At 45.0% G+C, this 26,881-nt stretch overlaps 2 protein-coding genes across 5 annotated transcripts in view; both read right to left on the bottom strand.

Annotated features, from left to right (window-relative positions):
• Positions 1-16,198, bottom strand: part of plekha6 (pleckstrin homology domain containing, family A member 6) — a 171,736-nt gene extending 155,538 nt beyond the window's left edge. For 2 of the 4 annotated variants that reach the window (XM_041888482.2, XM_041888481.2), the window contains exon 1: positions 15,811-16,198. The gene's annotated coding sequence lies outside the window, so the exon portion shown is untranslated. The remainder of the gene's footprint in view (positions 1-15,810) is intronic. The other 2 variants (XM_041888484.2, XM_041888485.2) reach the window with 1 other exon arrangement.
• A 1,688-nt stretch (positions 16,199-17,886) lies between these two features.
• LOC121575401 (protein phosphatase 1 regulatory subunit 15B) lies at positions 17,887-25,120 on the bottom strand. Its single transcript, XM_041888480.2, has 2 exons — positions 22,138-25,120; positions 17,887-20,071 (listed from the first exon to the last, which is right to left on the bottom strand). Exons 1-2 carry the CDS (start codon positions 24,160-24,162, stop codon positions 19,877-19,879), a joined length of 2,220 nt encoding a protein of 739 aa, XP_041744414.2. The 5' UTR covers positions 24,163-25,120; the 3' UTR covers positions 17,887-19,876.
• Positions 25,121-26,881: the final 1,761 nt, after the last annotated feature.

The following is a 26,881-nucleotide window of genomic DNA, read 5'->3' as shown; positions in this document are numbered from 1 at the left end:
TTCCTGGGTGCCCAGGAGCTTCATTGTGGATCCTGCTCTGGTTCGTGAGTTTCATAGGGTTACATCCTGATAAACCCTGTCGGCCGCCAGGTGGCGTCCGTAGAGGGGGTACTGTTAGGCCTACTGCTGCTAGGTAGCTCTCTCTCTGCTCTTCCCCCTCCCTCTGTCTGTCCTTGATTGCAGGAGTGAAGTCTGGTGTGCGGGAGTCAGGGTTCCAGCTGCAGCTCATTCACCATAATCACCTCAGCCTTTAAGACCCGGTCAAACTTTCCACTCATCGTCAGATCATAGTCAAGACAACCATGTTAGTCTCGCTGCCGACTCAACCTGTCTGTTTTCGCTCTTGTGTTTTTTGGACTGTTTATTTACTTTTTCTCCTGTGCCACAGATATTTGGAACCTGACTCCTGCCTCCGCTTCACTCCTGCCACCACCATCCTGCTCTCCACTATCGGGCCTCTCCTTTGGACTCACCACGGACACTAGGACATTACGGTACCACACCTGCCCTGACCTGGATCTGTACCCTCCCTGTAACCTGGACTTGCTCTTCCCCATTTATTGGAAACCTGGACTATCGAACATTATAATAAACCTGTTAAAACTTCTCTGGCTTGGTGTACTTGTCTGCATTTGGGTTCTATCCAGTTAAATCATAACAAGGTGCAGTGATCGGTAAGGTGCTCTGACAACTGATGCTTAAAGTAAGTGAGGGAGATAAGAGTCTCCAGCTTCAGAGATTTTTGCAGTTTGTTCCTGTCATTGGCAGCAGAGAACTGGAAGGAATGGCGGCCAAAGGAGGTGTTGGCTTTGGGGATGACCAGTGAGATATACCTGCTGGAGCACATACTACGGGTGGGTGTTGCTATGGTGAACAATGAGCTAAGATAAGGCTGGGATTTGCCTAGCAGTGATTTATAGATGGCCTGGAGCCAGTGGGTTTGGCGACGAATATGTAGTGAGGACCAGCCAACAAGAGCGTACAGGTCACAGTGGTGGGTAGTATATGGGGCTTTGGTGACAAAAGGCACTGTGATAGACTACATCCAATTTGCTGAGTAGAGTGTTGGAGGCTATTTTGGCATGGACAAGTTGCAGCGGAGGGTGCAGAGCTGGTGGCCAGGGTAGTGGTAGCCAGGTGGAAAGCATGGCCAGCCGTAGCAAAATGCTTGTTGAAATTCTCGATTATTGTAGATTTATCGGTGGTGATAGTGTTTCCTAGCCTCAGTGCAGTGGGCAGCTGGGAGGAGGTGCTCTTATTCTCCATGGACTTTACAGTGTCCCAAACGTTTTTGGAGTTAGTGCTACAGGATGCAAATTTCTGTTTGAAAAAGCTAGCCTTTGCTTTCCTAACTGCTTGTGTATATTGGTTCCTAACTTCCCTGAAAAGTTGCATATCGCGGGGGCTAGTCGATGCTAATGTAGTACGCCACAGGATGTTTTTGTGCTGGTCAAGGGCAGTCAAGTCTGAGTAGAACCAGGGGCTGTTCTTAGTTCTGAATTTTTTGAATGGGGCATGCTTATTTAAGATTGAGAGGAAAGCACTTTTAAAGAACAACCAGGCATCCTCTACTGACGGAATGAGATGGATGTACATCCAGGATACCTGGGCCAGGTCAAATATGAAGGCCTGCTCGCTAAAGTGTTTTTGGGAGCATTTGACAGTGATGAGGGGTGGTCGTTTGACCGCGGACCCGTTACGGACGCAGGCAATAAGGCAGTGATCGCTGAGATCCTGGTTGAAGACAGCGGAGGTGTATTTAGAGGGTAAGTTAGTCAGGATGATATCTATAAGGGTGCCCATGCAACTCCACCCCCTTTGGCAGTTCTATCTAGACGGAAAATGTTGTAGATGGGGATGGACATTTCTGAATTTTTGGTGGCCTTCCTAAGCCAGGATTCAGACACTGCTATAACATCAGGGTTGGCGGAGTGTGCTAACGCAGTGAATAACTCAAACTTAGGGAGGAGGCTTCTGATGTTAACATGCAAAAAAACAATGCTTTTACGGTTACAGAAGTCAATAAATGATAGCTCCTGGGGAGTAGGAGTGATACTGGGGGCTGCAGGGCCTGGGTTAACCTCTACATCACCAGAGGAACAGAGGACGAGTAGAATAAGGATACGACTAAAGGCTTTAAGAACTGGTCTTCTAGTGCGTTGGGTACAGAGAATAAAGGGGGCAGATTTCCGGGCATTGTAGAATAGATTCAGGGAATTATGTACAGACAAGGATATGGAAGGATATGAGTACAGTGGAGGTAAACCTAAGCGTTGGGTAACAATGAAAGAGATGGAGGCACCGATTGAGCCGGTCTCCGTGTGTATGGGGGGTGGAACAAAGGAGTTATGTGAGGCAGTTTGAGAGGGACTTGGGGCTCTACAGTGAAATTGTATAATAAGAACTAAATGGAACAGCAATAGGCAAGGCATATTGACATGGGAGAGAGGCATAAAGCAATCACAGGTGTTATTCGAGAGAGCTAAGACAACAACTGGTAATGGCGATGAGAGTTTGGGCTGAGGCTAAACAGATAAACAGGACAGGGTACCATGTAAAGGAAGAGTCCAGCAGGCATCAGCTGTGCAGCTGAGTGATCATAAGGTCCAGTGAACAGCAATATGTGAGTCCGAGAGCAGTTCGAATTGGTGCTACAGCACAGGGGAGCAGGAAGCACGGCTGTTGTTTGCGTGTGCTAGCAGGCCGGGGCTACCAGATGGATCGTCGTGGTCGTCGCAACGGGAAGCCTGTTGAAACCACAGACGATTACGTCGGCAGACCAGTTGTGATGGATCTGCGGGGCTCCGTGTCGACTCTAGGAGGTCCCGTCCGGTTGACAGAGAGGTAGATAGCTGGGAGATGGGCCTGACTCGAGGCTAGCTCAAGGCTGATTAGCCAACAACAACATCCATTTGGTTGCTGCTAGCTAGTTGCGATGATCCGGTGTTAAAGGTCCAGTGATTCAGTGATTCCGGCAGAAAAACCGATATGTTCTGGGTCGATAACGCGCTGTGCAGACAGTGCAGACTGGCCGATAATAGTCCAGGCTAGAGCTGGCTGGTAGGTAGTGCAGGCCACAGACAATGGTGAAAAACCGCTAACGGTGGTTAATAGCAAGTAGCTAGTTAGCTGGCTACTCCCGTCCGGTAGACAGAGAGGTAGATAGCCGGGATATGGGCCTGGCTCGAGGCTAGCTCAAGGCTAACTGGTGCTTTCTTCGGGGGCAGTGGTGATTAGCCAACAACAACATCCATTCGGTTGCGGCTAGCTAGTTGCGATCCGGTGTTAATGTCTATTGATTCAGTTATTCCTATGTTCTGGGTGAAAACCGCTAACAGTGGCTAATAGCAAGTAGCTAGTTAGCTGGCTAGCTAGTTTCAACTGGAGATTCTAGATAAAAGGTAAGTCAATAATAGAAATCCGTTCCACATTGAGTGAGGCGGGTTGCAGGAAAGTATATTTAGTAGAAGGATGAAAAGTGTGATAGGGAAATATGTACGAAAAATACAAAAAAATACAAAAAACAGGCTATTTACACGGACACACAACAGAGAACACGACCGCACTGCTATGCCATCTTGGACATTAAGAGGAGACAAGATGAGTTTGGTCTGTTTGCAGTATGCATGTTGAAGGGGTTGTGTCGTCTACTATCATTCACTTCCCTTCATTCACGTCCAGAAGTTTACCCTTCACCTCATTATAACATCTTTGGTATAATGTCAACAAACATGGCGCCACACATAGCTGGCAAATAGCTTAGCATTAGCTCATTATAATCAGTAGAACCTTCCAAAATGTATTTTACACACATCATAGGTGTCCATTTGTCACAAGTACTTGAAAACATGTGAATGAAACTGTAAATACATTATGCTCCATACATACAAACATATATACATACATACATACTGTATGCTACAGAAGAAACGACAACACGATATACAAAAAATAAGGCACTTACTTTGATCTGCGGAAACATTGGTAAAGTGCTTGGGCTTTCTCGAAGAGAGAAGTTTGTCCATCTCAGTAAAGCCTCAAACATAAATTGTACGCAACACTGAAATGGGCTACTTCTATGTGAATTAATGAGGAGGCAGAACACACCTCAATTCAAACTTTGTTAGAAAATAAAACTTGTTCGAAAATAATTTGAAATTGACAAGTTGAAACATAGCCTACAGATTATTATCAGGCAGCTCGTGTTAACTGTCCTGTTGCGTAACAATCACATTTTGGAACAGTGAGTGCATTCTGACATCCCGTGCATAAAACAACTCACGCTGGGGCCACCGTTAGAGATATTTGGAACTAAGGTATCTTTACTTTTATTCAAGTATGACAATTGGATACGTTTTCCAACACTGCTTCCACATCAAAGGGATGGGTCTTATCCACTGCAGCAGAAAGGAGCATATCCAACCCCCATTATGAGCATATCTGCTAGAGTCAGGGCCTTTGGGAGGATTATACTGAGCTCTGAACCTCAGCACCCGCTGACGTGATGTGGCTTTTAAATCCTCCTCAGAAATTACACGTCATAAACTGCTAGTCATTAAACTGCTAAAGCCAGAGGGGGCAACATAAACCTCCATTCTACCAGAATGTGACTGTTCACTGTGGGCTTATTCAGTATGGCATAGTGACTATGCAAATGAGCTTAGGGTTAAGAAGGCTGGAGAAATCAAAGAGCATTTGTACGGGCCCTCGCCACCCAAAGACTCAGAGGGAGTGGACTTGTCAATGCCTCCCTGTCTCCTAACTCTTAACCAGCTCCCTGCTCTGGAGCAGAATCAACTACAGAGGGGGGAGGGAGGGAGGGAGGGAGGGAGAGAAAGAGAGAGAGAGAGAGAGAGAGAGAGAGAGAGAGAGAGAGAGAGAGAGAGAGAGAGAGAGGGGGGTGTGCCGGTGTATGCTTGTGCGTGCCAGCAGATTGTCTTCTCACAGCCCTCACACATGCATGCAAGCATATAGGCAAGCGCACTCACACTAACTCCTCTCCTCATCTCCTCTCCTTCATCTGCACTGCTCTGAAAATATAGAAATGTGTTCGCAAAACAGTGGATGGTTGTTCATACCAGTGCAGATGAAGGAAGGGAGACAAGGAGACACATTAGACTATTGAAATGCATTCTAGGTGGTATCTCACTGTAATCCTATTTTAGAGGTGGATATCCTTCAACTGCTGCCTGAGAGCGAGAGAGGAAGGAGAGAGAGGCACATACGCAAACACACACACACACTCTGTATGCAGCCTGCTTGGCTCTTGGCAGGTCCCCTGATACACCACCTGCTCATCTGTCCCCAGCCAGGTGGCTCAACATCCATGGCGAAATTCGACGTCCATCCAGGTACCCAGGACGTCGGGAGATGACTCAAAAACTGGCCACTAGGGGTATCGGTGAGCGATATTGCCATGATGTAGGCTTGCAGTTGTGGACGGGAATGGCGGATAGGCATATACCGCGAGCTCCAGCTCTGAGTGTGTGTAGTTTGGTCCATATTCTTTGTAACTCTCTATCCTAAGTTTGTGTAGGTTTATTCCTTTAGTTTGTCTTTTCTGAGGCAAATCTAGTGGGCATCCATGGTAGGTGTCTTTTAGGACCCTTTTTGATATGCCAACTTTGAGTGGGCACCATGGATGTCTTTCAGAACCCATTTGAAACCCCTTCTGTTTTGGTTTAGTTGTCGAAGTGAATCCTTTGTTAGTTCCCTTTTCTGTTGAGCGACGACATCTAGGTTTGTCTTTAGGGAATGTAACGAATTGCTCTCATGAGCTCCGGCTCTGAGGGTCGCGTGTTCAAGACCAGTGCGAGGCACTCATTTTTTTTAACCTTAACACTTACCTTAACTATTTGGAATTAATGCCTAAACTTAACAGTGGAGTTGTTTTTGTTTGAACTCTATCCCAAACCCTTACCCTAATTATTCTGAATTAATGATTAACTTATCTTTCGAAATGTATAGTTTATGGACAAACATCGGATTCTGAAGTAAGACTGTGAGGGCTTGTTGCTGTCCCAGCGCAGCCCATCTCTCTCTTTCTCACACACAGGCAATCTCGCTCTCTCTCTCTCTCTCAAACACACACACACACACTCATACACACAGTATCACCCACAGAGCATGCAGTCTGTCCCAGAATTAATAACACAGACACACACACACGCCACATGGGAGGAGGAGCAGAGCAGACAAAGACATGGATACACATACAGTACTAACAAAGACACACACACACACACACACACACACACACACACACACAAACACACACAGTGCATTGAGAGGGTCCCATTTCTATCAATAGAGGGTATGGGGGAGGGGAGCTTAAACAAGGTGCAAGTCAAGGACAGAGGAAAGCCTAAGGGTGAACAAAGTGATTGCACAGAGCATTATCGACCCCTCATCCCTCTCTCTCTCTCCTCCTCTATCTCCTCCCACCCTGTAGGGAAACCTTCCTTCTCTCCCTATTCTTTCTTCACCTAACTCTTTATCTCTCTTCCCCCCACAGGGGATATCTTCCCCCTTTCTCATTCCCCCCACCCCCCCTCACACACCCTCCCCCATTCCCTCTGTCAGGACACTTTCCCTCTCTTCTCCCCTCTCTTTCTCTTTCACCCTCTCTCTCTTCGCTCTCTCCTTTGTCCTCCCTTCCTCTCCCAGAATGGAGGGGTTGCCTGGCTTCACTTACTTAAGGGGTTGCTATGGTAACACCTGGGGGCCTCAGGGAAAGGTGAAGGATGAGAGGCTTAACCCTTTAATCCCCAGTGCCCGGTATCCATCAGAGAAATTACATTCACATATAACACACACACACATTAAGATGTACAGATCTAGGGATATGGTCTATAGGTAAAATGTCTATGAATGAAGCCGTGTTCACTATCCTTAATGACATTACATATACCTCTCACACAAACACACACACACACACACACACATTACATTAGAGTGGAGGGGTGCTGACAGATAACTACAGTAAAGGTGAAGTTCAACAGACGCCTGCTGTTGAGGATAACACAGCCAGCGACACTGACAGAGAGAGACAGAGACAGAGAGAGAGAGAGAGAGAGAGAGAGAGAGAGAGAGAGAGAGAGCGAGAGAGAGAGAGAGAGAGAAAGACCCACACATATTTGTGCACAACCCAGTTCATCTAAATACAGTAGATAACAAAATGACAGGTGTCCATTACATAGAAATGTTAAGATTCAAGCTAAACCAACAGCTAAACTCATTAAGATAGTGCTTGACATCAATGGCCCTCCCTGAGCATGTGATAGCTGATAAGGGTGACATCAGGGATGGTGTGTTTTATCACCTAATCATCATCCCCTTTTCATATGAACACTCCGCTACGTTAGAAAAAAAAAACCACAAAAAAACGTATATATATATATATATATACAGTGGGGAGAACAAGTATTTGATACACTGCCGATTTTGCAGGTTTTCCTACTTACAAAGCATTAAGAGGTCTGTCATTTTTATCATAGGTACACTTCAACTGTGAGAGACGGAATCTAAAACAAAAATCCAGAAAATCACATTGTATGATTTTTAAGTAATTAATTTGCATTTTATTGCATGACATAAGTATTTGATCACCTACCAACCAGTAAGAATTCCGGCTCTCACAGCCCTGTTTTCTTTAAGAAGCCCTCCTGTTCTCCACTCATTACCTGTATTAACTGCACCTGTTTGAACTCGTTACCTGTATAAAAGACACCTGTCCACACACTAATCAAACAGACTCCAACCTCTCCACAATGGCCAAGACCAGAGAGCTGTGTAAGGACATCAGGGATAAAATTGTAGACCTGCACAAGGCTGGGATGGGCTACAGGACAATAGGCAAGCAGCTTGGTGAGAAGGCAACAACTGTTGGCGCAATTATTAGAAAATGGAAGAAGTTCAAGATGACGGTCAATCACCCTCGGTCTGGGGCTCCATGCAAGATCTCACCTCGTGGGGCATCAATGATCATGAGGAAGGTGAGGGATCAGCCCAGAACTACACGGCAGGACCTGGTCAATGACCTGAAGAGAGCTGGGACCACAGTCTCAAAGAAAACCATTAGTAACACACTACGCCGTCCTGGATTAAAATCCTGCAGCGCACGCAAGGTCCCCCTGCTCAAGCCAGTGCATGTCCAGGCCCATCTGAAGTTTGCCTATGACCATCTGGATGATCCAGAGGAGGAATGGGAGAAGGTCATGTGGTCTGATGAGACAAAAATATAGCTTTTTGGTCTAAACTCCACTTGCCGTGTTTGGAGGAAGAAGAAGGTTGAGTACAACCCCAAGAACACCATCCCAACCGTGAAGCATGGAGGTGGAAACATAATTCTTTGGGGATGCTTTTCTGCAAAGGGGACAGGACGACTGCACCGTATTGAGGGGAGGATGGATGGGGCCATGTATCGCGAGATCGTGGCCAACAACCTCCTTCCCTCAGTAAGAGCATTGAAGATGGGTCGTGGCTGGGTCTTCCAGCATGACAACGACCCGAAACACACAGCCAGGGCAACTAAGGAGTGGCTCCGTAAGAAGCATCTCAAGGTCCTGGAGTGGCCTAGCCAGTCTCCAGACCTGAACGCAATAGAAAATCTTTGGAGGGAGCTGAAAGTCCGTATTGCCCAGCGACAGCCCCGAAACCTGAAGGATCAGGAGAAGGTCTGTATGGAGGAGTGGGCCAAAATCCTTGCTGCAGTGTGTGCAAACCTGGTCAAGACCTACAGGAAACATATGATCTCTGTAATTGCAAACAAAGGTTTCTGTACCAAATATTATGTTCTGCTTTTCTGATGTATCAAATACTTATGTCATGCAATACAATGCAAATTAATTACTTAAAAATCATACAATGTGATTTTCTGGATTTTTGTTTTAGATTCCGTCTCTCACAGTTTAAGTGTACCTATGATAAAAATTACAGACCTCTACATGCTTTGTAAGTAGGAAAACCTGCAAAATCGGCAGTGTATCAAATACTTGTTCTCCCCACTGTATATATATATATCTTTGAGACTGTGGTCCCAGCTCTCTTCAGGTCAATGACCAGGTCCTGCCGTTTAGTTCTGGGCTGATCCCTCACCTTCCTCATGATCATTGATGCCCCACGAGGTGAGATCTTGCATGGAGCCCCAGACCGAGGGTGATTGACCGTCATCTTGAACTTCTTCCATTTTCTAATAATTGCGCCAACAGTTGTTGCCTTCTCACCAAGCTGCTTGCCTATTGTCCTGTAGCCCATCCCAGCCTTGTGCAGGTCTACAATTTTATCCCTGATGTCCTTACACAGCTCTCTGGTCTTGGCCATTGTGGAGAGGTTGGAGTCTGTTTGATTGAGTGTGTGGACAGGCGTCTTTTATACAGGTAACGTGTTCAAACAGGTGCAGTTAATACAGGTAATGAGTGGAGAACAGGAGGGCTTCTTAAAGAAAAACGAACAGGTCTGTGAGAGCCGGAATTCTTACTGGTTGGTAGGTGATCAAATACTTATGTCATGCAATAAAATGCAAATTAATTACTTAAAAATCATACAATGTGATTTTCTGGATGTTTGTTTTAGATTCCGTCTCTCACAGTTGAAGTGTACCTATTATAAAAAATACAGACCTCTACATGCTTTGTAAGTAGGAAAACCTGCAAAATCGGCAGTGTATCAAATACTTGTTCTCCCCACTGTATATATATATAGTACCAGTCAAAAGTTTGTACACACCTACTCATTCAAGGGATTTTCTTTATTTTTTATATTGCTACATTGTAGAATAATAGTGAAGACATCAAAACTATGAAATAACACATATGGAATCATGTAGTAACCAAAAAAGTGTTAAACAAATCAAAATATATTTTAGATTTTAGATTCTTCAAAGTAGCCTCGATGACAGCTTTGCACACTCTTGGCATTCTCTCAACCAGCTTCACCTGGAATGCTTTTCCAACAGTCTTGAAGGAGTTCCCACATATGCTGAGCACTTGTTGGCTGCTTTTCCTTCACTCTGCGGTCCAACTCATCCCAAACCATCTCAATTGGGTTGAGTTCGGGTGGTTGTGGAGGCCAGGTCATCTGATGCAGCACACCATCACTCTCCTTCTTAGTCAAATAGCCCTTACACAGACTGGAGGTGTGTTGGGTCATTGTCCTGTTAAAAAACCAATGATAGTCCCACTAAGCACAAACCAGATGGGATGGCATATCGTTGCAGAATGCAGTGGTAGCCATGCTGGTTGAGTGTGCCTTGAATTCTTAATAAATCACCAACAGTGTCACCAGCAAAGCACCCCCACACCATCACACCTTCTCCTCCATGCTTCACGGTGGGAACCACACATGCGGAGATCATCTGTTCACCTACTCTGCGTCTCACAAAGACACGGCGGAACAACCAAAAATCTCAAATTTGGACTCATCAGACCAAAGGACAGATTTCCACATGTCTAATGTCCATTGCTCATGTTTCTTGGCCCAAGCAAGTATCTTCTTCTTATTGGTGTCCTTTAGCAGTGGTTTCTTTGCAGCAATTCGACCATGAAGGCCTGATTCACGCAGTCTCCTCTGAACAGTTGTTGTTTAGATGTGGCTATTTGAAGAATCTCGATTATAAAATATATTTTAATTTGTTGAACACTTTTTTGGTTAGTACATGATTCCATATGTGTTATTTAAAAGTTTTGATGTCTTCACTATTATTCTACAATGTAGAAAATAGTAAAAAAATAAAGAAAAACCCTGGAATAAGTAGGTGTGTCCAAACCTTTGACTGGTGCTATATATATACACACTACATTACCAAAAGTATTTGGACACCTGCTCGTCAAACTTCTCATTCAAAAATCATGGCTATTAACATGAAGTTGGTCCGCCCTTTAATGCTATAACAGCCTCCACTCTTCACGGAAGGCTTTCCACTAGATGTTAGGACATTGCTGCGGGGACTTGCTTCCATTCAGCCACAAGAGCATTAGTGAGGTCGGTCACTGATGTTGGGCGATTAGGCCTGCCTCGCAGTCGGCGTTCTAATTCATTCCAAAGGTGTTTGATGGGGTTGAGGTCAGGGCTCTGTGTAGGCCAGTGAAGTTCTTCCACACTGATCTCGACAAACCATTTCTGTATGAACCTCGCACGGGGGCATTGTCATGCTGTAACAGGAAAGGGCCTTCCCCAAACTGTTGCCACAAAGTTGGAAGCACAGAATCGTCTAGAATGTCAATGTCTGCTGTAGCGTTAAGATTTCCCTTCACTAGAACTAAGGGGCCTAGCCCGAACCATGAAAAACAGCCCCAGGCCATTATTCATTTTCCACCAAACTTTACATTTGTCACTTATACATTCGGAGTAAAAGTAAAAGTATAATTAATTTCAAATTCCTTATATTAAGTAAACCAGATGGCACAATTTCTTACTTTTAGACTTTTACTCAAGTATGACAATTGAGTACTTTTTTCACCACTGCAAAAATATAAACGTAACATGTAAAGAGTTGGTCCCATGTTTCATGAGCTGAAATAAAAGATACCAGAAATGGTCCACATGCACAAAAAGCTAATTTCTCACAAATTTTGTGCACACATTTGTTTACATCCCTTTTAGTGAGCATTCCTCCTTTGCCAAGATAGTCCATCCACCTGACAGGTGTGGTATATCAAGAAGCTGATTAAAGAGCATGATCATTACACAGGTGCACCTTGTGCTGGGGACAATAAAAGGCCACTCTAAAATGTGCAGTTTTGTCACACATCACAATGCCACAGATGTCTCAAGTTTTGAGGGAGCGTGCAATTGGCAAGCTGACTGCAAGAACGCTAGCCCAGGACCTCCACATCCGACTTCTTCACCTGCGGGATTGTCTGAGACCAGCCACCCGGACAGCTGATTAAACTGTGAGTTTGCACAAGCGATTAATTTCTGCACAAACTGTCAGAAACCATCTCAGGGAAGCTCATCTGTGTGCTCGTCGTCCTCACCAGTGTCTTGACCTGACTGCAGTTTGGCGTCGTAACCGACTTCAGTGGGCAAATGCTCACCTTCGATGGACACTGGCACGCTTGAGAAGTGTGCTCTTCACGAATGAATCCCGGTTTACACTGTACCGGGCAGATGGCGTCGTGTGGGCGAGCGGTTTGCTGATGTCAACGTTGTGAACAGAGTGCCCCATGGTGGCGGTGGGGTAATGGTATGGGCAGGCATAAGCCACAAACAAAATAGACAATTGCATTTTATCGATGGCAATTTGAATGCTCAGAGATACTGTGAAGAGATCCTGAGGCCCATTGTCGTGCCATTCAAATAAAATAAAATAAAATTGTATTAGTCACATACGCCGAATACAACAGGTGTAGACCTTACCGTGAAATGCTTACTTACGAGCCCTTAAGAAAATATTTACTAAATAAACTAAAGTAAAAAAAAATTACAAGTTACAAGGGGGGGTATCAATGTAAATAGTCCGGGTGGCAATTTGATTAATTGTTCAGCAGTCTTATGGCTTGGGGTAGAAGCTGTTAAGGAGCCTTTTGGACCTAGACTTGGCGCTCCGGTACCGCTTGCCGTGCGGTAGCAGAGAGAACAATCTATGACTTGGGTGACTGGAGTCTTTGAAAGAAATGTGGACCTTCCTCTGACACCGCCTAGTATATAGGTCCTACATGGCAGGAAGCTTGGCCCCAGTGATGTACTGGGCCGTACGCACTACCCTCTTCATCTGCCTCCATCACCTCATGTTTCAGCATGATAATGCACAGCCCCATGTCACAAGGATCTGTACACAATTCCTGGAAGCTGAAAATGTCCCAGTTCTTCTTCATACTCACCAGACATGTCACCCATTGAGCATGTTTGGGATGCTCTGGATCGACGTGTACGACAACGTGGTCCAGTTCCCGCCAATATCCAGCAACTTTGCACAGCCATTGAATAGGAGTGGGACAACGTTCCACATGCCACAATAAACAGCCTGATCAACTCTATGCAAAGGAGATGTGTCGCACTGCATGAGGAAAATAGTGGTCACACCAGATACTGACTGGTTTTCTGATCCACGCCCCTACCTTTTCAAAAAAAGTATCTGTGACCAACAGATGCATATCTGTATTCCCAGTAATGTGAAATCCATAGATTAGGGCCTAATGAATTGATTTCAATTGACTGATCTCCTCATATGCATGTTGCCTTTTTATTTTTGTTCAGTATATATACTGAGTGTACAAAACATGCTCTTTCCATGAAATAGACTGACCAGGTGAATCCAGGTGAAAGCTATGATCCCTTATTGATGTCACCTGTTAAATCCACTTCAATCAGTGTAGATGAACGGGAGGAGACAGGTTAAGGAAGGATTTTTAAGCCTTGAGACAATTGAGACATGGATTCTGTATGTGTGCCATTCAGAGAGTGAATGGGCAAGACACAATATTTAAGTGCCTTTGAACAGGGTATGGTAGTAGGTGCCAGGCACACCAGTTTGAGTGTGTCATGAACTGCAACACTGCTGGGTTTTTCACGCTCAACAGTTTCCTTTGTGTATCAAGAATGGTCCACAACCCAAAGGACATCCAGCCAACTTGACACAACTGTGGAATGCTTTCGACACCTTGTAGAGTCCATGTCCCACCGAATTGAGGCTGTTCTGAGGGCAAAAGGTAGAGGTGCAACTCAATATTATGAAGTTGTTCTTAATGTTTTGTACACTCAGTGTGTATTCGCTCCGTTCCCAAACACATATCCCACACCCATTTCTACGACTCGGTAATGATTGAGATTGGAGCAGAGGTGAAGACGAAGGGAGGGAGGGAGATAGATGCAGTTGTTGTTGTAGTTCTGCAGCAGTGCTCTGCAGAGAACCACTGTATTCACTCCACCCTGCTCAGTATTCTACTGAAATACCCAAAGCAGGCTGTATGTGTGTGTGTGTGTGTGTGTGTGTGTGCACTGAGACGTGCTTAAATTCCTGATCACACCCTCTGCCGGAGCGGGTGCATTAAGCAAGCACTGCAGCAATAACCCCACTCCCTGCAGAAACACACACACACTCACAGCTCAGCAAAACCATAACAAACGACATCTTGCAGTCATCGTAGGAAAACAGCCATTAGTCAACCAAAGGAAATGCAGGACAACAGTTCTATTTACCTTCTACAAATCAATCAACACACAGCAATCAGCAGAAGAGGTGGAGGGAAAGCGAGAGTGAGGGGAGAGAGGGGGAAAGAGAGGGAAAGAGAGTCAGTGGAGAGAGAGGGAGAGAGAGGGAAAGCGAATCAGGGGAGAGAGAGGGAGAGAGAGGGAAAGAGAGTGAGGGGAGAGAGAGGGAAAGAGAGGGAAAGAGATTGAGGGGAGAGAGGGAGAGAGAGGGAAAGAGAGGGAAAGAGAGTGAGGGGAGAGTGAGTGGAGAGAGAGGGAAAGAGAGAGAAAGAGAGTGAGGGGAGAGTGAGTGGAGAGAGAGTGAGGGAAGAGTGAGAGAGGCAGACAGAGACACAGTGAGAAAACAGCCAAACAGACAGCAGTGTTGTCAGCAGAGGTGCTTGGGACAGAGGAGAGGGAATTCATTCGAAAATACGTCTCTATTCTGGGGATCATTTCAGGCCACACCCCTGGTAGGGGGCTAGGAATCACCCTCAGAACACAGTGTGACCTGACAACAGACAGGACGTGTGTGGAGTGTGTGTGTGTGTGGGAACGTGCATGTGTGTTTGTGTGTGTGTGTCCATCCACACGCATTCATAGAGAAGAGTCACAAATCCAGTTTAATGCCTAAATCAGAAGCACCTCACCTGCCAGCAGCTGCCAGGGTCTCAAAGAAACAACACACACACACACACACACACACACACACACATACTACAATACCCTAACGTTAAGAGCATTAAAGGGTCAGTCTAATTCCTCCATCACTGTCAGGGTGTATTAATGCCAATGTTAATCAGACACCTAGAGCCTCACACACACACACACACATACACTCACACACACACACACACACACACACACACACACACAGCACACAGGACAACCGCCTGTTGAAGTCAATAACGCTTATCCTCTGAATCAAAGTCCACCTCATCCCCCCTGCTTTGCCTCAGATCGGCTCTGCCAGGCTTGTCTGGGATAGGATTGGATGGGCTTAGTCCTGCCATGAGGTGTTTAACATTCAGCAGAGCACTGCTAAACAATACCCATCAACATGCATGGGATTGGAGTGTAATAGCAAGTATTTTGTATGTGTGAATGTATATGCAGAGTGTGTGTGTGTGTGTGTGTGTGTGTGTGTGTGTGTGTGTGTGTGTGTGTGTGTGTGTGTGTGTGTGTGTGTGTGTGTGTGTGTGTGTGTGTGTGTGTGTGTGTGTGTGTGTGTGTGTGTGTGTGTGTGTGTGTGTGTGCATTAGAAGAGGTGGTGGCACTGCTGGGGTCCCTGACTGACAGACTGTGCCCATCTGCAGCAGGGCCCCAAAACTGGCACCAACAACCTGGTAACTGGTGCCAGCCACATCTGAGCCCCCAAACCCAACCACAACCATTACTTCAACCCTTAGCCAACCTCTATCCCTCTGACCAAACCCTGTTTCTGTAGTATGAGAGAGCAAACACTGTGTGCATGAATATAGACACAGTCTTATGACCATCAACACAAAGCAATACACAGTATGCATTAAAACAAATACACACAGATAACAGTGTAATGGACAACACACACACTCACTAGCGCTCCCTCTCACTAGCTTGTTTATGTAAAACCAAGACATGTTGCAAATGCATTGGTGCACACACACACACATACATTTTATGAATCTGCGTGTCCCTTACCAGCCACTTGCTGATGTGTTCAGCGTGTCCCTCCTTCCTCCTCTGTAGTCAGTCAGTGAGGGTGTCAGACAGTCAGGCTAGAACAGTGTACATCCATCCATCTGGAGAGCAGAGAGCAGCAGGCGGTCGGTCGGCCAGGTTAGACAGCAGGAGATGGGAGAGAAGAGAGAGTGTGACCAGGCAGAACACACTGTCTATCTATCCCTCCAAGTCCTCACAATAACAGGGGAAATACAGCTCTCAGTCAGTCAGAGAACCAGAGAGAGAGAGAGAAACAGAGAGAGACAGATAGAGACAGCAGCCCCAGTAGCTACAGGCACCAGTGTGACTGAGCAGGGATACAGGACAATAACAGGCATCGTCAGGAAAGGATGGATAAAGGAGGAATGAGGGGAAGACGAGGAGGAGGGGGAGCGACCGAGTGATGCAATGGAGCATGCCCAGTCGAAAATACCAGGGTATTTAAATGTCACATGACCCCATCCAGGCTGCAGTCATTCTGTAAGCAGTGAAGATAGAGAGAGATGGAGGGGAGCAGAAGGGAGGGAGGAAGACAGAGAGAGGGAGGGAGGGGGAGAGAGTGATTTTGGGATCAGTGGTGGGTGGTGATGTCACGGCTGTTCAATCCCCCTTTCATTAGAGAGAGAGAGAGAGAGAGAGAGAGAGAGAGAGAGAGAGAGAGAGAGAGAGAGAGAGAGAGAGAGAGAGAGAGAGAGGGAGAGAGAGACCTGTAATCTCATCCTAAGCACCACCCCCAGGCATCCCAGTCAGCCAATGAGATGAAAGTATTGGTCAGTCCCTCCAGGATGTCCCTGCAGGAGAAGCACATTACCTCAGAAGAATAGAGATCTCAGAACGACAAAAGAAGAAGAAGGACAAAAGGAGAGCAGCTAACAGACAGTGGAATGGTAAGAACACAATGCAAATCAGACTTTGAGCATAAAGGCCACATTCGTCATATGAGAAAATATAGACTAATCTCAACTGAACTGGTTCAGATTTGATCAGTTCTTCATATTTTGATAATATTGTAACCACAAAAACCGGGAAGGACATACACACATACACTCAATAAACTAAAGAAATCTGCATCCAGCAATTAACAAAATTTGGGTGTATCCCACTACACATTTTCACAGTTTCTACCAATAATAAATGAACACATACATAGTGTATGCTATTTGGTTTGCAAAAAAGTATAGTGCAATGAATTTCAATTCATTCATATACAAATTGGTCATGATATAACACTGCAAATCACAATTAGCTGATAACCATTGCACAGTGACAGTTCTCTCCATTCCATAGACTGGTCGTTTGTCTCTATCGACTGGTCCTCTCCTACTGTTATGACAAGCAAGAGCGACCTCTAGTGGTTGAGAACGATGACTTGAGAATATGGCTCCCTCCTGTGGGCATAAGTAACCACAACAAAATACCACTGACAATATCTTATCCCACTAAAAGGATTGCTATCCATAATGTGTAAAGGATCTGTATAAGGATTTGTTTATCTGCATATATTCAGCCACCAATCTCATACCTTGTTTTGAATGCCTCTACTAGGATTGGGGCCGATACCGCCTAAAAAATATGCAAAGTTACAGGATGTTCAGAAAGAAATGTGTTGTGTAAAACTGATGTTACTGTGTGTCTGGTAGAAAGGGGATCACTATATAATTGGGCTTGTTCAACATTACAGCCGACAGTGCAGGAAACTTCCAACTGACTGATCTATAAATCACCTTGCTTAAATAACTACTCATTATTATTCGTAGATCAGTCAGTCAGTCACCATTTACCCACAATGCATCATGGATTTGATGCTCTCGAACATAGCCATCGTGTTTGATGGCGCAGTACCGTTTTGGGGTCAAGTGCCATTTTATGATGAAGATGATCATCATAATCTGGTCATCTGGTGTCGCCAGGAAGAAAAATGGGTCTTCCAGAGCTGTCTGTCCTCCATCTCCTCCTCCCTCCAGTGTCTTTGGGTGTCAACATTCAAACCAAATAAGACCAGAAATTTTTTCTTTAATACTAGGAGATGTGGGAGAAGAAAAGAGATAAACATCGTTCATAATTCAATATTGATTTATTTTCACTGAATATTAATTCTAAATGTATATTATAAGGAACAGTGTAGAACTACTAACTCATCCTAAACTGTTTTACAAAAATAAATCAATTTCATGTTAATTGTACTGACTAAAATAACACCAAGTTAAATGAGTTATATTCTTAATTATCCGAGCACATCTTTTATATATTTTATTTTCTCCCTCATACTGAGAATCACTTCAGAACAGCGTGCATTTCACATCCCTGCTTTCTTTCCACCCGGTCACACCAGAGGTTAACTCTTCAGCCACAGCGGAGACATTAACCCCTCAAAATGAGTAACACAACACTAGGTCTGTACAGGCATGACAGGGTTAATAAATAGTGGGGATAGGTAGTCTATAAATGGAGACGTCTTAGATTGCTTGCTTTCTTCGTCTCCTTTCCTAGATGACCACTGATGGACGCAAGCTCTAGAAAAGTGAACACATTGAAGGAAACCTATTGGTGCAAACTGTAGATAGATTAAAGCAATATTGTTTTGTTAGAGGAAACCACAGTGATGACTAAGGGAGGTAGACGAGGAGGAGGCCACTAAAGATGCAAGGATCATGCAAATAATTTCACTTCACCCTTACCCATAAGCATTCACTTCAGCAAGAAATAGTCAGAGAGGACCTCTACTGATCGTTGGCTTGCGGCCAGAGATTTTTTGTTGTTGTTGTGTCTTGGACATTAATGTATAGGCCACAAGCAGAGCAATGCTATTGTCTATTCTATGATGGTTAGTGTATTCATACTGTGGGCTGTAATGAGGAAGTAATAAGTGCCCTCTGTCTGTCTTTCTGTCTGCAGGTGTAAATACAGGAAGAGCCAGTTAGGGGCGTCTTTGTCTTTGTAGGTAGTTAATAATACACATACGATAGAACTGAAGTCAATGGCTAATAAACGAAACCAGGAACACACCGCACCAACACAGGCTTGGTTTCAACACTTTACCATCAATACAGTTTAGAGGCTTGCTTTACACATCAGCATACTGTAGGTTTACACCCTCTGCTTATGATCAAATCAAATAGAACACTTTCAACGTTAATGTGTACTCTGCATGTCATGGTTTACAGGAAGCCTCTAATTATTTATTTTTCTTCTGTTATTTCAAACCAGGTTTGTTTTCCAAAAGCTCTTAACCAACCCGATTCAGCTCCGGGGAGCAGTGTGACATTTGCTCAGGGAGATTATACTGAACCTCTGTTAAATACTGAACATGACAGTAGGCAGGCCTGGGATCAGATTAACATGAAACTGAGAACACTACAGAGCAGAGACCCAGATGGCACATGTCAGAGAGAAGGACAGCACAACTCCAAAAGGTGCAGTTAAATCAACGGGATAAAAAAATCAAAGCAATTTTAAAACTAAAGATAAAGAACAGTCTTGACTGAAGTGTCTCGAGTAGAGCTGCGTTTCAGTCAGGTTACTGAGCACACAGCCCAACACACGACCTGCTCTGTGTTCCACTGAATTTATCCCACTGGAACCAGTAAGCCCTTATACCTTCACATTACCAGTACACCTTTACCAGTATACCTCCTAGTTAGCAGTATGCAGTCATCTTGAATCACATTATAAATTAGGTCATCACTCCACTGAGGTTAAATAAAAACAAAACAGCAAATGATCAGGAAGAGGGCGGTGAAGAGAGAAGTCTATTATCAAATCTTCTCCAACACCCCAGACTGACGGTAAGGGGGGTCAGGAGGGATGGGTGAGGGGCGTATGGGGTTTCTCAACCGCTCTGATGTAGTCTTTTCTACACGTCAAGGTTGAAGATGAGGTTTGGGGGTCAGTGGTGGGGGTTGACAGGGAAGGGGAGAAGGGGATGCAGCATGACTTAGAAGTTCTGATGCATTCTGTTGAAGATGGGATTGGTGTTAGAGGGGTCACAGAGAAACAGGACTGATGATCAGCAGTGTTGTAGGACATTAGGGGTCAGAGGTCAGGATCAGCTGTGGTGCTGTAGTCTCTGGTAGACGGCGAGGCGGAAGGTAGGGCTGAAGACGTAGCTGATGCCGTCCTCCACATCCTGAACGCGCCGGAGGAAACGAGCACGGTCTCTGGCTAGCTCCTCCCACGGCCCGCACCGGTCCTCATCGTCCTCGCTGGCGTAGAACTCCTCCACCTCGTCACGGAAACACACCTGGAATGCGACAGAACATAAGTCAGCTCAACATAGACTACAACCTCCTCACTAAAACACACCTGCTACGGAGACATGTGACAACAGAGATCTCAACTTCCAACACGTCACTGAAAATTACATTAACTTTTTTTGAACGACATCGCTAAACACCTGGGGGATATTTAAAAAGCATACCTGGGTTATATTCCTAAATATTCTGAAAGAACTGCAGGACACAATGCATCCAAAACCCAGAACTACAATTATGTCCAAAAACACTTTCATTTGGAACTGCAGGCCTAAACCCTGACATTCACACACAAGGAAAAACACACTTGCTCCAGCTCTCTTCAGATTATTTTTTTAAAAACTCACTACACATCTATCCTACTACATCAGCAACCATTCGGGCAGAAGCAGAAAGTGGAGAGGCGAAGTGAGGTAGAGTTAAAGAGTGGGAGAAGCTGAATTAGTATCACCATGAAATGGCTGTTTGATGGATGGCCCGTAGCGCATTACAGACACACTAAATTGCCTCCATAAGCAGCAACCCACTGAGTACTGCAGACTGGGGCTACTAACATACAGTATTCAGAGCTGAGGTTCTTAACTAAAGATGAAAGACACTGGAATCTGCACAGCATGGGATAGATGGTTGGGAAAATGTTGTAGGAGCATTGCGAGAAGGTTATGAGCTGATGCACCAAGCCAGAGAAGGGAAAAAAATAAGGCCATCAGAGAAATTCAAGAAATGTATTTCCCTCCCTCTGTCTTGCCCAGTTAGCACTGTTGCTAAGTAACATGGCAGTTCTGTGCTCCTAATAGGAGGATAATGTAATAGAAAGGGCATGGAGAATGAAGCCAGAGCATTTCAAAGACATCTGTGGGATTTTGCTCATTGTTGATTAAGTCTACTCTCATGGTGATTATCTTCCATTCCACTGACTTGGACAGGCACGTTTCACAGCTCTCACTGCTATCGGTCTAACAGCTGTCAATTTGCTGTACTACTGTCTGCTTAAGCTACAGCCCAGCCCTATGACTAACTACAGCCCAGCCCTAAAACAGTGCATCAGTGTTTTGTTACTTGTCATGTTTTGTGTTTTTTTGTGGACCCCAGGAAGAGTAGCTGCTGCTTCTGCAAAAGCTAATGGGGATCCAAATAAAGATTGCAAAAATCTCTGAAGCTGGAGGCTTATCTCCCTCACTAACTTTAAGCATCAGTTGTCAGAGCACCTTACCGATCACTGCATCTATACACAGCCCATCTGAAATTTGCCCACTCAACTACCTCATCCCTATATTGTTATTTATTTTGCTAATTTGCACCCCAGTATCTCTATTTGCACGTCATCTCTTGCACATCTATCATTCCAGTGTTAATACTAATTGGAATTATTTTGCACTATAGCCTATTTATTGCCTTACCTCCATAACTTGCTACATTTGCACACACCTTATATATATATTTTCTGTTGTATTTTTTGACTTTATGTTTTGTTTTACCCCATATGAAACTCTGTGTTGTTGTTTTTATCGCACTGCTTTGCTTTATCTTGGCCAGGTCGCAGTTGTAAATGAGAACTTGTTCTCAACTGGCTTACCTGGTTAAATAAAGGTGAAATAAAATAAAAAATAAACAAATAAACCACGTGACTTCACCTAGAAAAACTCTGGTCACATCACCTCACTCACATGGTCAGGAAAAACTCCTTGACCCATCTATGAATGATTAAAAGGGGAGTAGCAGAGTGTAACATACTGTTATAATACAGCAAGTACACTACAGGAGATAAAACACTTCCTCTTCAGCTACTCATTTACAAATACAGCAGTTTCTGACTGCTGAGTGGGAAGATTCATCATTTTATGAGTCAATGGATTTCCACATTTTACAACAGTCACAAGAATGCGAGTGACCAAGGTCCACGGATGACAATGTGACTAATAAAAAGTAAGAATAGGCCTACCTACAATTTTAGAAAAAACATTATAAGGAAGAGATGTATAACAGTGTATGTAACATTATTTAGGCCTATGACGAACTCTCCACTAGAGAGAGCAGTGTCTGAAGTCATACTGACCCTTTTTACTGTGACACAGCCCATGGTGGTGGTCTCTGGGATGGCGAGGGTCTCTGAGAAGCCACTGTCTAGCCTCTCCTCTGCCACCTCTTTCCTGTACTGGCTCTGTCCCTGGCCCTGTTCATGACGGGGGGAGCATGGGGTTGTCTTGCTGCTCCTCTTACAACGTGTCCCTGCACCTGCTTTTGCCCCTGTCCCAGTCGGCTCTCTAGTCCTGAGCGGGACCTGGAAGTTGAAGGGGCTGTAGGGGTCTGAGGGGAAGCTGAAGGAGTTCCACAGCCTCAGGCTCTCAGCCTCATCCACCTCACTGCTGCAGGACTCATCCCCAGAGCCAAACTCCTCTGCAGGAGAGGGGGAAGAGGGGTTGAAGGGAGAGGGGGGTTGCTCTGGAGGTGAGGCTTGAAGGGAGCAGGCTGCTGCGGCTGTAGGTGTGGACAGGATGGTCCTAGGGGTGGTGTTGAGGGGGGCGGTAAAGTTCTGGGGGTTATAGGGATCCCTGCTTTGGCACAGCGAGTTCCACAGTCTCTCTGTTTCTGAGTCTGGCGGCTCTGAATCAGACGCATTCGCCTCTTCTTCATCATCATCATCATCATCTTCATCCAGTGCCTTGGAATCTGAGAATTCTGACGAGCCATCACTATCGAAACCATCGTCATCCTCGCTGAGCAAGTCGTCTGATTGGCTGTCATCGCTGCAGGGGCTGCCCATGATGTAGGCAATAGCCTTGTTACTGCACTGAGGTGTGGAGGGGGGCGGAGCGGCCGCCGTTTCCTCTTCCTCAGAGTCTGTGACGTCCGAGTCCTCAACCTCTTCCTCTCCTTCCGTTCCTCCAGTGGCGGCCATCTCACCCTCTTCTCTCTCCTCTAAGGCGTCTCTCTCTGGCTCCCTCTTCTCAGAGTTCCCCTGTGTTGGTGTGTCTGTCTCTTCTTTTATCTCTGTGATCCCCTGTAGCTCTTCACAGGGAAGCCTCAACATGTACAGTCTAGAGGTAGAGTGTTCTTCTTCCAGACTGGAATAGCCATTATCCTGGTCAGGGGTGAGAACTGCCAACTCACTGCAGGCAGTGACAGCTGCAACACTTACAATATGACTACTGATACAGACTGTTTCTCTGTGATCTAAGGGGAGACCATCAGGGCTAGGGAGAGATTCTGTCCGGGTGGCCGTTTGAAGGCTTCCATTGTCCTTTGGCTCCTCTTTGTAGCAGAAGGGTCCAGTCCTTTCGCCATCATTGCACTGTACAAACAGCTCTGTTGGCATGGTAACTGCGGCCTTTGTGCCACACTCTGGTTGACGACAATGGCCGTTGCTGCTGTGATTGTGTGCCTCAGTCCCCTCTTTGCTCGATGACAAATTTGACAGCAACCCTTGAGCATCGTCATCGGTTCCCCAAAGCCCGCCCCACCAGTTACTAGCGATACTACGCTTTGCCCTTGCTGTCACCGCGTCTGATGACAAACTGTCCCCGGCAAGTACGTGCCCTTGCTCGGCGTGTTTCATTTCCTGAGACGACGCTGCGTTCAACAAAACTTGACTGAGAAAACCGGTTGTGAGGTATCCTACCGGAGTTTGTTGCCTTAAATGTAAGTCAATTTCAGCAGCATTTCGAATCCCTAACTCGCTAAGAAAATCTGCTGTCAACCAACTCATACTACTATTACCTGACACTGGTAGCCAAAGGCGTCCATGCTGGTATTGCAGGTACGATAGGTGGTGTGCATGGTGCGGAGTTCCAGGCAAGATGTCCAGTTGTCCTAAAAACGCACTTTCTGCCTCTACAAAGTTCTGCTTGAAATCCCCACTGACCCATCCTGACACACTGTCGGACAGGGCAGGAGTCCGAGGGCGCCCTGGTAAATACTTTTGCAGAAATGACAGGGCGGGCCTAGAAACCACGGAGAACATGCCCATCCACGAGCTCTCCTGGTTTGGTTGCTGGAGAGAGGCCACTCCATGCCCGGCGGGAGTGGATGGAGGCGTCTGCACCCCAGAAAAGTGTTCCCCGCGATTCATGTTCCTAAACATTCTTAATACTGGTTTGTGGACAACAAAGTCACTATGCAAGAAAGCTAAATTAATAATGTTTTAATAAAGAACACCGCTTGCACTTGTGCAGTTTGTCAAAGCTTTTTGGTTAGCTACTGTGCTAGCTAACTAACTTAAGTACACGTCCAGGACAATGTTAACACGTTGTTATGAAACAACTATTTTGAGAGTGCAAAAATAAATATGAAGACCAAACTTTAGTCTGGCAATCATGGATAGCAAGAACTTGCAACTTGATAGTTAGTATTCACAGCTGTTAATAGGCTAGGTAGCTAGCTAGGTAGCTAACGTTAGTAGCTAACGTTATCTTGATTTGAGATCATCTGTTCGTTTCGTTGGCAGTTGTTAGCGACACATCTGATAATATAAATGTAGCTATTAACTTGGTGTGCACTTCAGAGCACTGTCCATAGTTAGAAGTGAAACATCTATTACGGTCCCTTATCCATCACGGAAGGCTAGCAATAGCATATCGGTTAGCTGTCCTTGGGTTCCTGAATCCCATCGTCCATGTTGTCCGCGGCTCTCATATTCTTTCGAGCAGTAAGCTTTGTAAAAACAGTGGTCGAGACGGTAGAAACGGAGCAGAGACTTGACGAGTCATAACATAGGGATAAACCCAGGTGAAACGATGATATGCAAGCCATTTTGGTCTTGCTTGGAGAAAAAGCTGGTTGGATTCCAGAACGTAACTAAAACTAAGTTAGCTGCTAACATTAACCGAGGTTTTGCACAATCCGTGAGCAGAAAAATAGTTCAAATTCATTCGCTACAACGAACCTCATCGAATGACACCGTAAGACAAATACTAGTCTTATCTAGATATCAACGAAATATATAATTTCGTTGCAAGAATTCAGGCTATCTTTCTCCCCTTTTCACAATCGTTGTTGCATTTCCTTGTACGGCCAGTAGTTTACCCGCTTTTCACAAGAGAATGTCGTCAGAAACGTTAGGGGACGTCGTGAAAGAGCCTTTGTAGAACTGTTTAGGGACTGTCGCAGAGTTACCAGCGTCAGTAAACCACATAGGCGATGTTGCATGACACCCAGTGTCCCCGTTATATAATGAAGTGAATCCAAGGCCCTGACTCCTGCAGTGTATGGAAATACTGGGTTTCATGATACACTCTGAATAGTTAGAAATATTGCGTCTTAATAGGAGGAGTTGAAGTCATACTTTTGGCATAGGGTATAGTATTTCTGAAATCAATCCATACATTAGGTATTGGAATCATATATAGGCCCATATAAGCCTACTAGTGTGTTTAGCATCAAGTTAACATTCCACTCTGTTGCTCTCCAGTTACAGAAGGCCTATGGATGGCAACTGTACTGACACAGCACACAACACCAATAGCCTATCCCTCATGTTTCTGGAGCATGTGATTAATAAGTGATGCAGCAAACCCATTGGGGGCCTGATTGCTGGGAAGAATGGGTTTTTGGTCCCATTTGCAGCCATTAGCTTTCTACTGGTTAATTCGGTGAGAGGTGTCTGCTGCTCTGCTGAATTTTTGATGCAGCAGTGTGTCCTATAGGAGGCCACCCACCCATGCATGTATTTATGAAGAATGCATAATGTTCAATTTTCTTTGAGTGCTGCCTGCACAGTTTTCTAAGGCATCAAATATTCATGACAAGAACATTTTCAATTCCACATTTTTAAAAGGAGGGTTGCACATCAGGAGGAAATTCTCAACTCATGTAAGTGCTCTCTTTGTGATCCATCAATTTTAATTTTAAAAAGCATCTCGTTTCAATCTCTCTCTGTGTCAAACATGAAAGAGTATATATTTTACAGCAAAATAATCTGAAAGTTGCCAGAGGTAGCATTAAACATAGTGGGCCAGACCAAAATCAATATAATACATTGTATTTATATGGCAAGACCACTGCTCGTACCCAGAGTGACATTTAAATACTCATAGGGGTGCCCTGACTTGTTGTATCAGTACCTAGCACCGTGTACCTTGAATCTTTCCCATGCCTGGGATACTGTATGGGAACTCCTAGCTGTTGAATGCCATACACTCTCATCATACTGTATTTATGTCTCTGTTCATCATCTGTGGCCTCTCAGCTTTAGCCAGCAGATCTTGTCTGAGCAACAACCCTGCAATGGTGAGCCTTGTTTCCCCACATAGAGATTCACCCAGGGTGATTCACACTTCTAATAATAATCTGATTGTTACACAGATGACTGACTGGGTGTGCTGGGACACAGACACAGAGGTATGCAGACTGACTGAAGCGTAGCCTATCCTCCCTCCCTCATTGTGAAAATGATTATCAGGGCATAGCCTTTGAGCTACACTGAGATTAACAGATAAACCACATGAAACTGTTTCAGAGAGAAGGGTGTATTCTGATACAGAAAGGGAATTTATTGATTCAATCTTACAACCTCTATCGAAAATAATGGGGTATATCACGATCGCCAGCTATACCTAAGCCCCAATGCTGTATCTGCAGATAATTATTTTATCTGCAACAGAAGTCGAGGTTTAATTATGCCATTAATTATCATTAATCCATTCCCCCATGGTTTTGTGACTGGTTGGGTTTTCATGGTAATTAGACATATGTGTTATTTCCATATAAACACGATGGTACAATGATCTTGCATGATACTGACTGCTGCGGAGTCAGTGGATGTTTCATCTTACACGGCGCTTTCATCAGATGAAACACACAAC

This window comes from Coregonus clupeaformis, chromosome 10 (genome assembly GCF_020615455.1).
Source record: "Coregonus clupeaformis isolate EN_2021a chromosome 10, ASM2061545v1, whole genome shotgun sequence".
In the NCBI taxonomy this organism is placed as follows: domain Eukaryota; kingdom Metazoa; phylum Chordata; class Actinopteri; order Salmoniformes; family Salmonidae; genus Coregonus; species Coregonus clupeaformis.
This window is presented reverse-complemented; position numbering and strand designations above follow the sequence as displayed.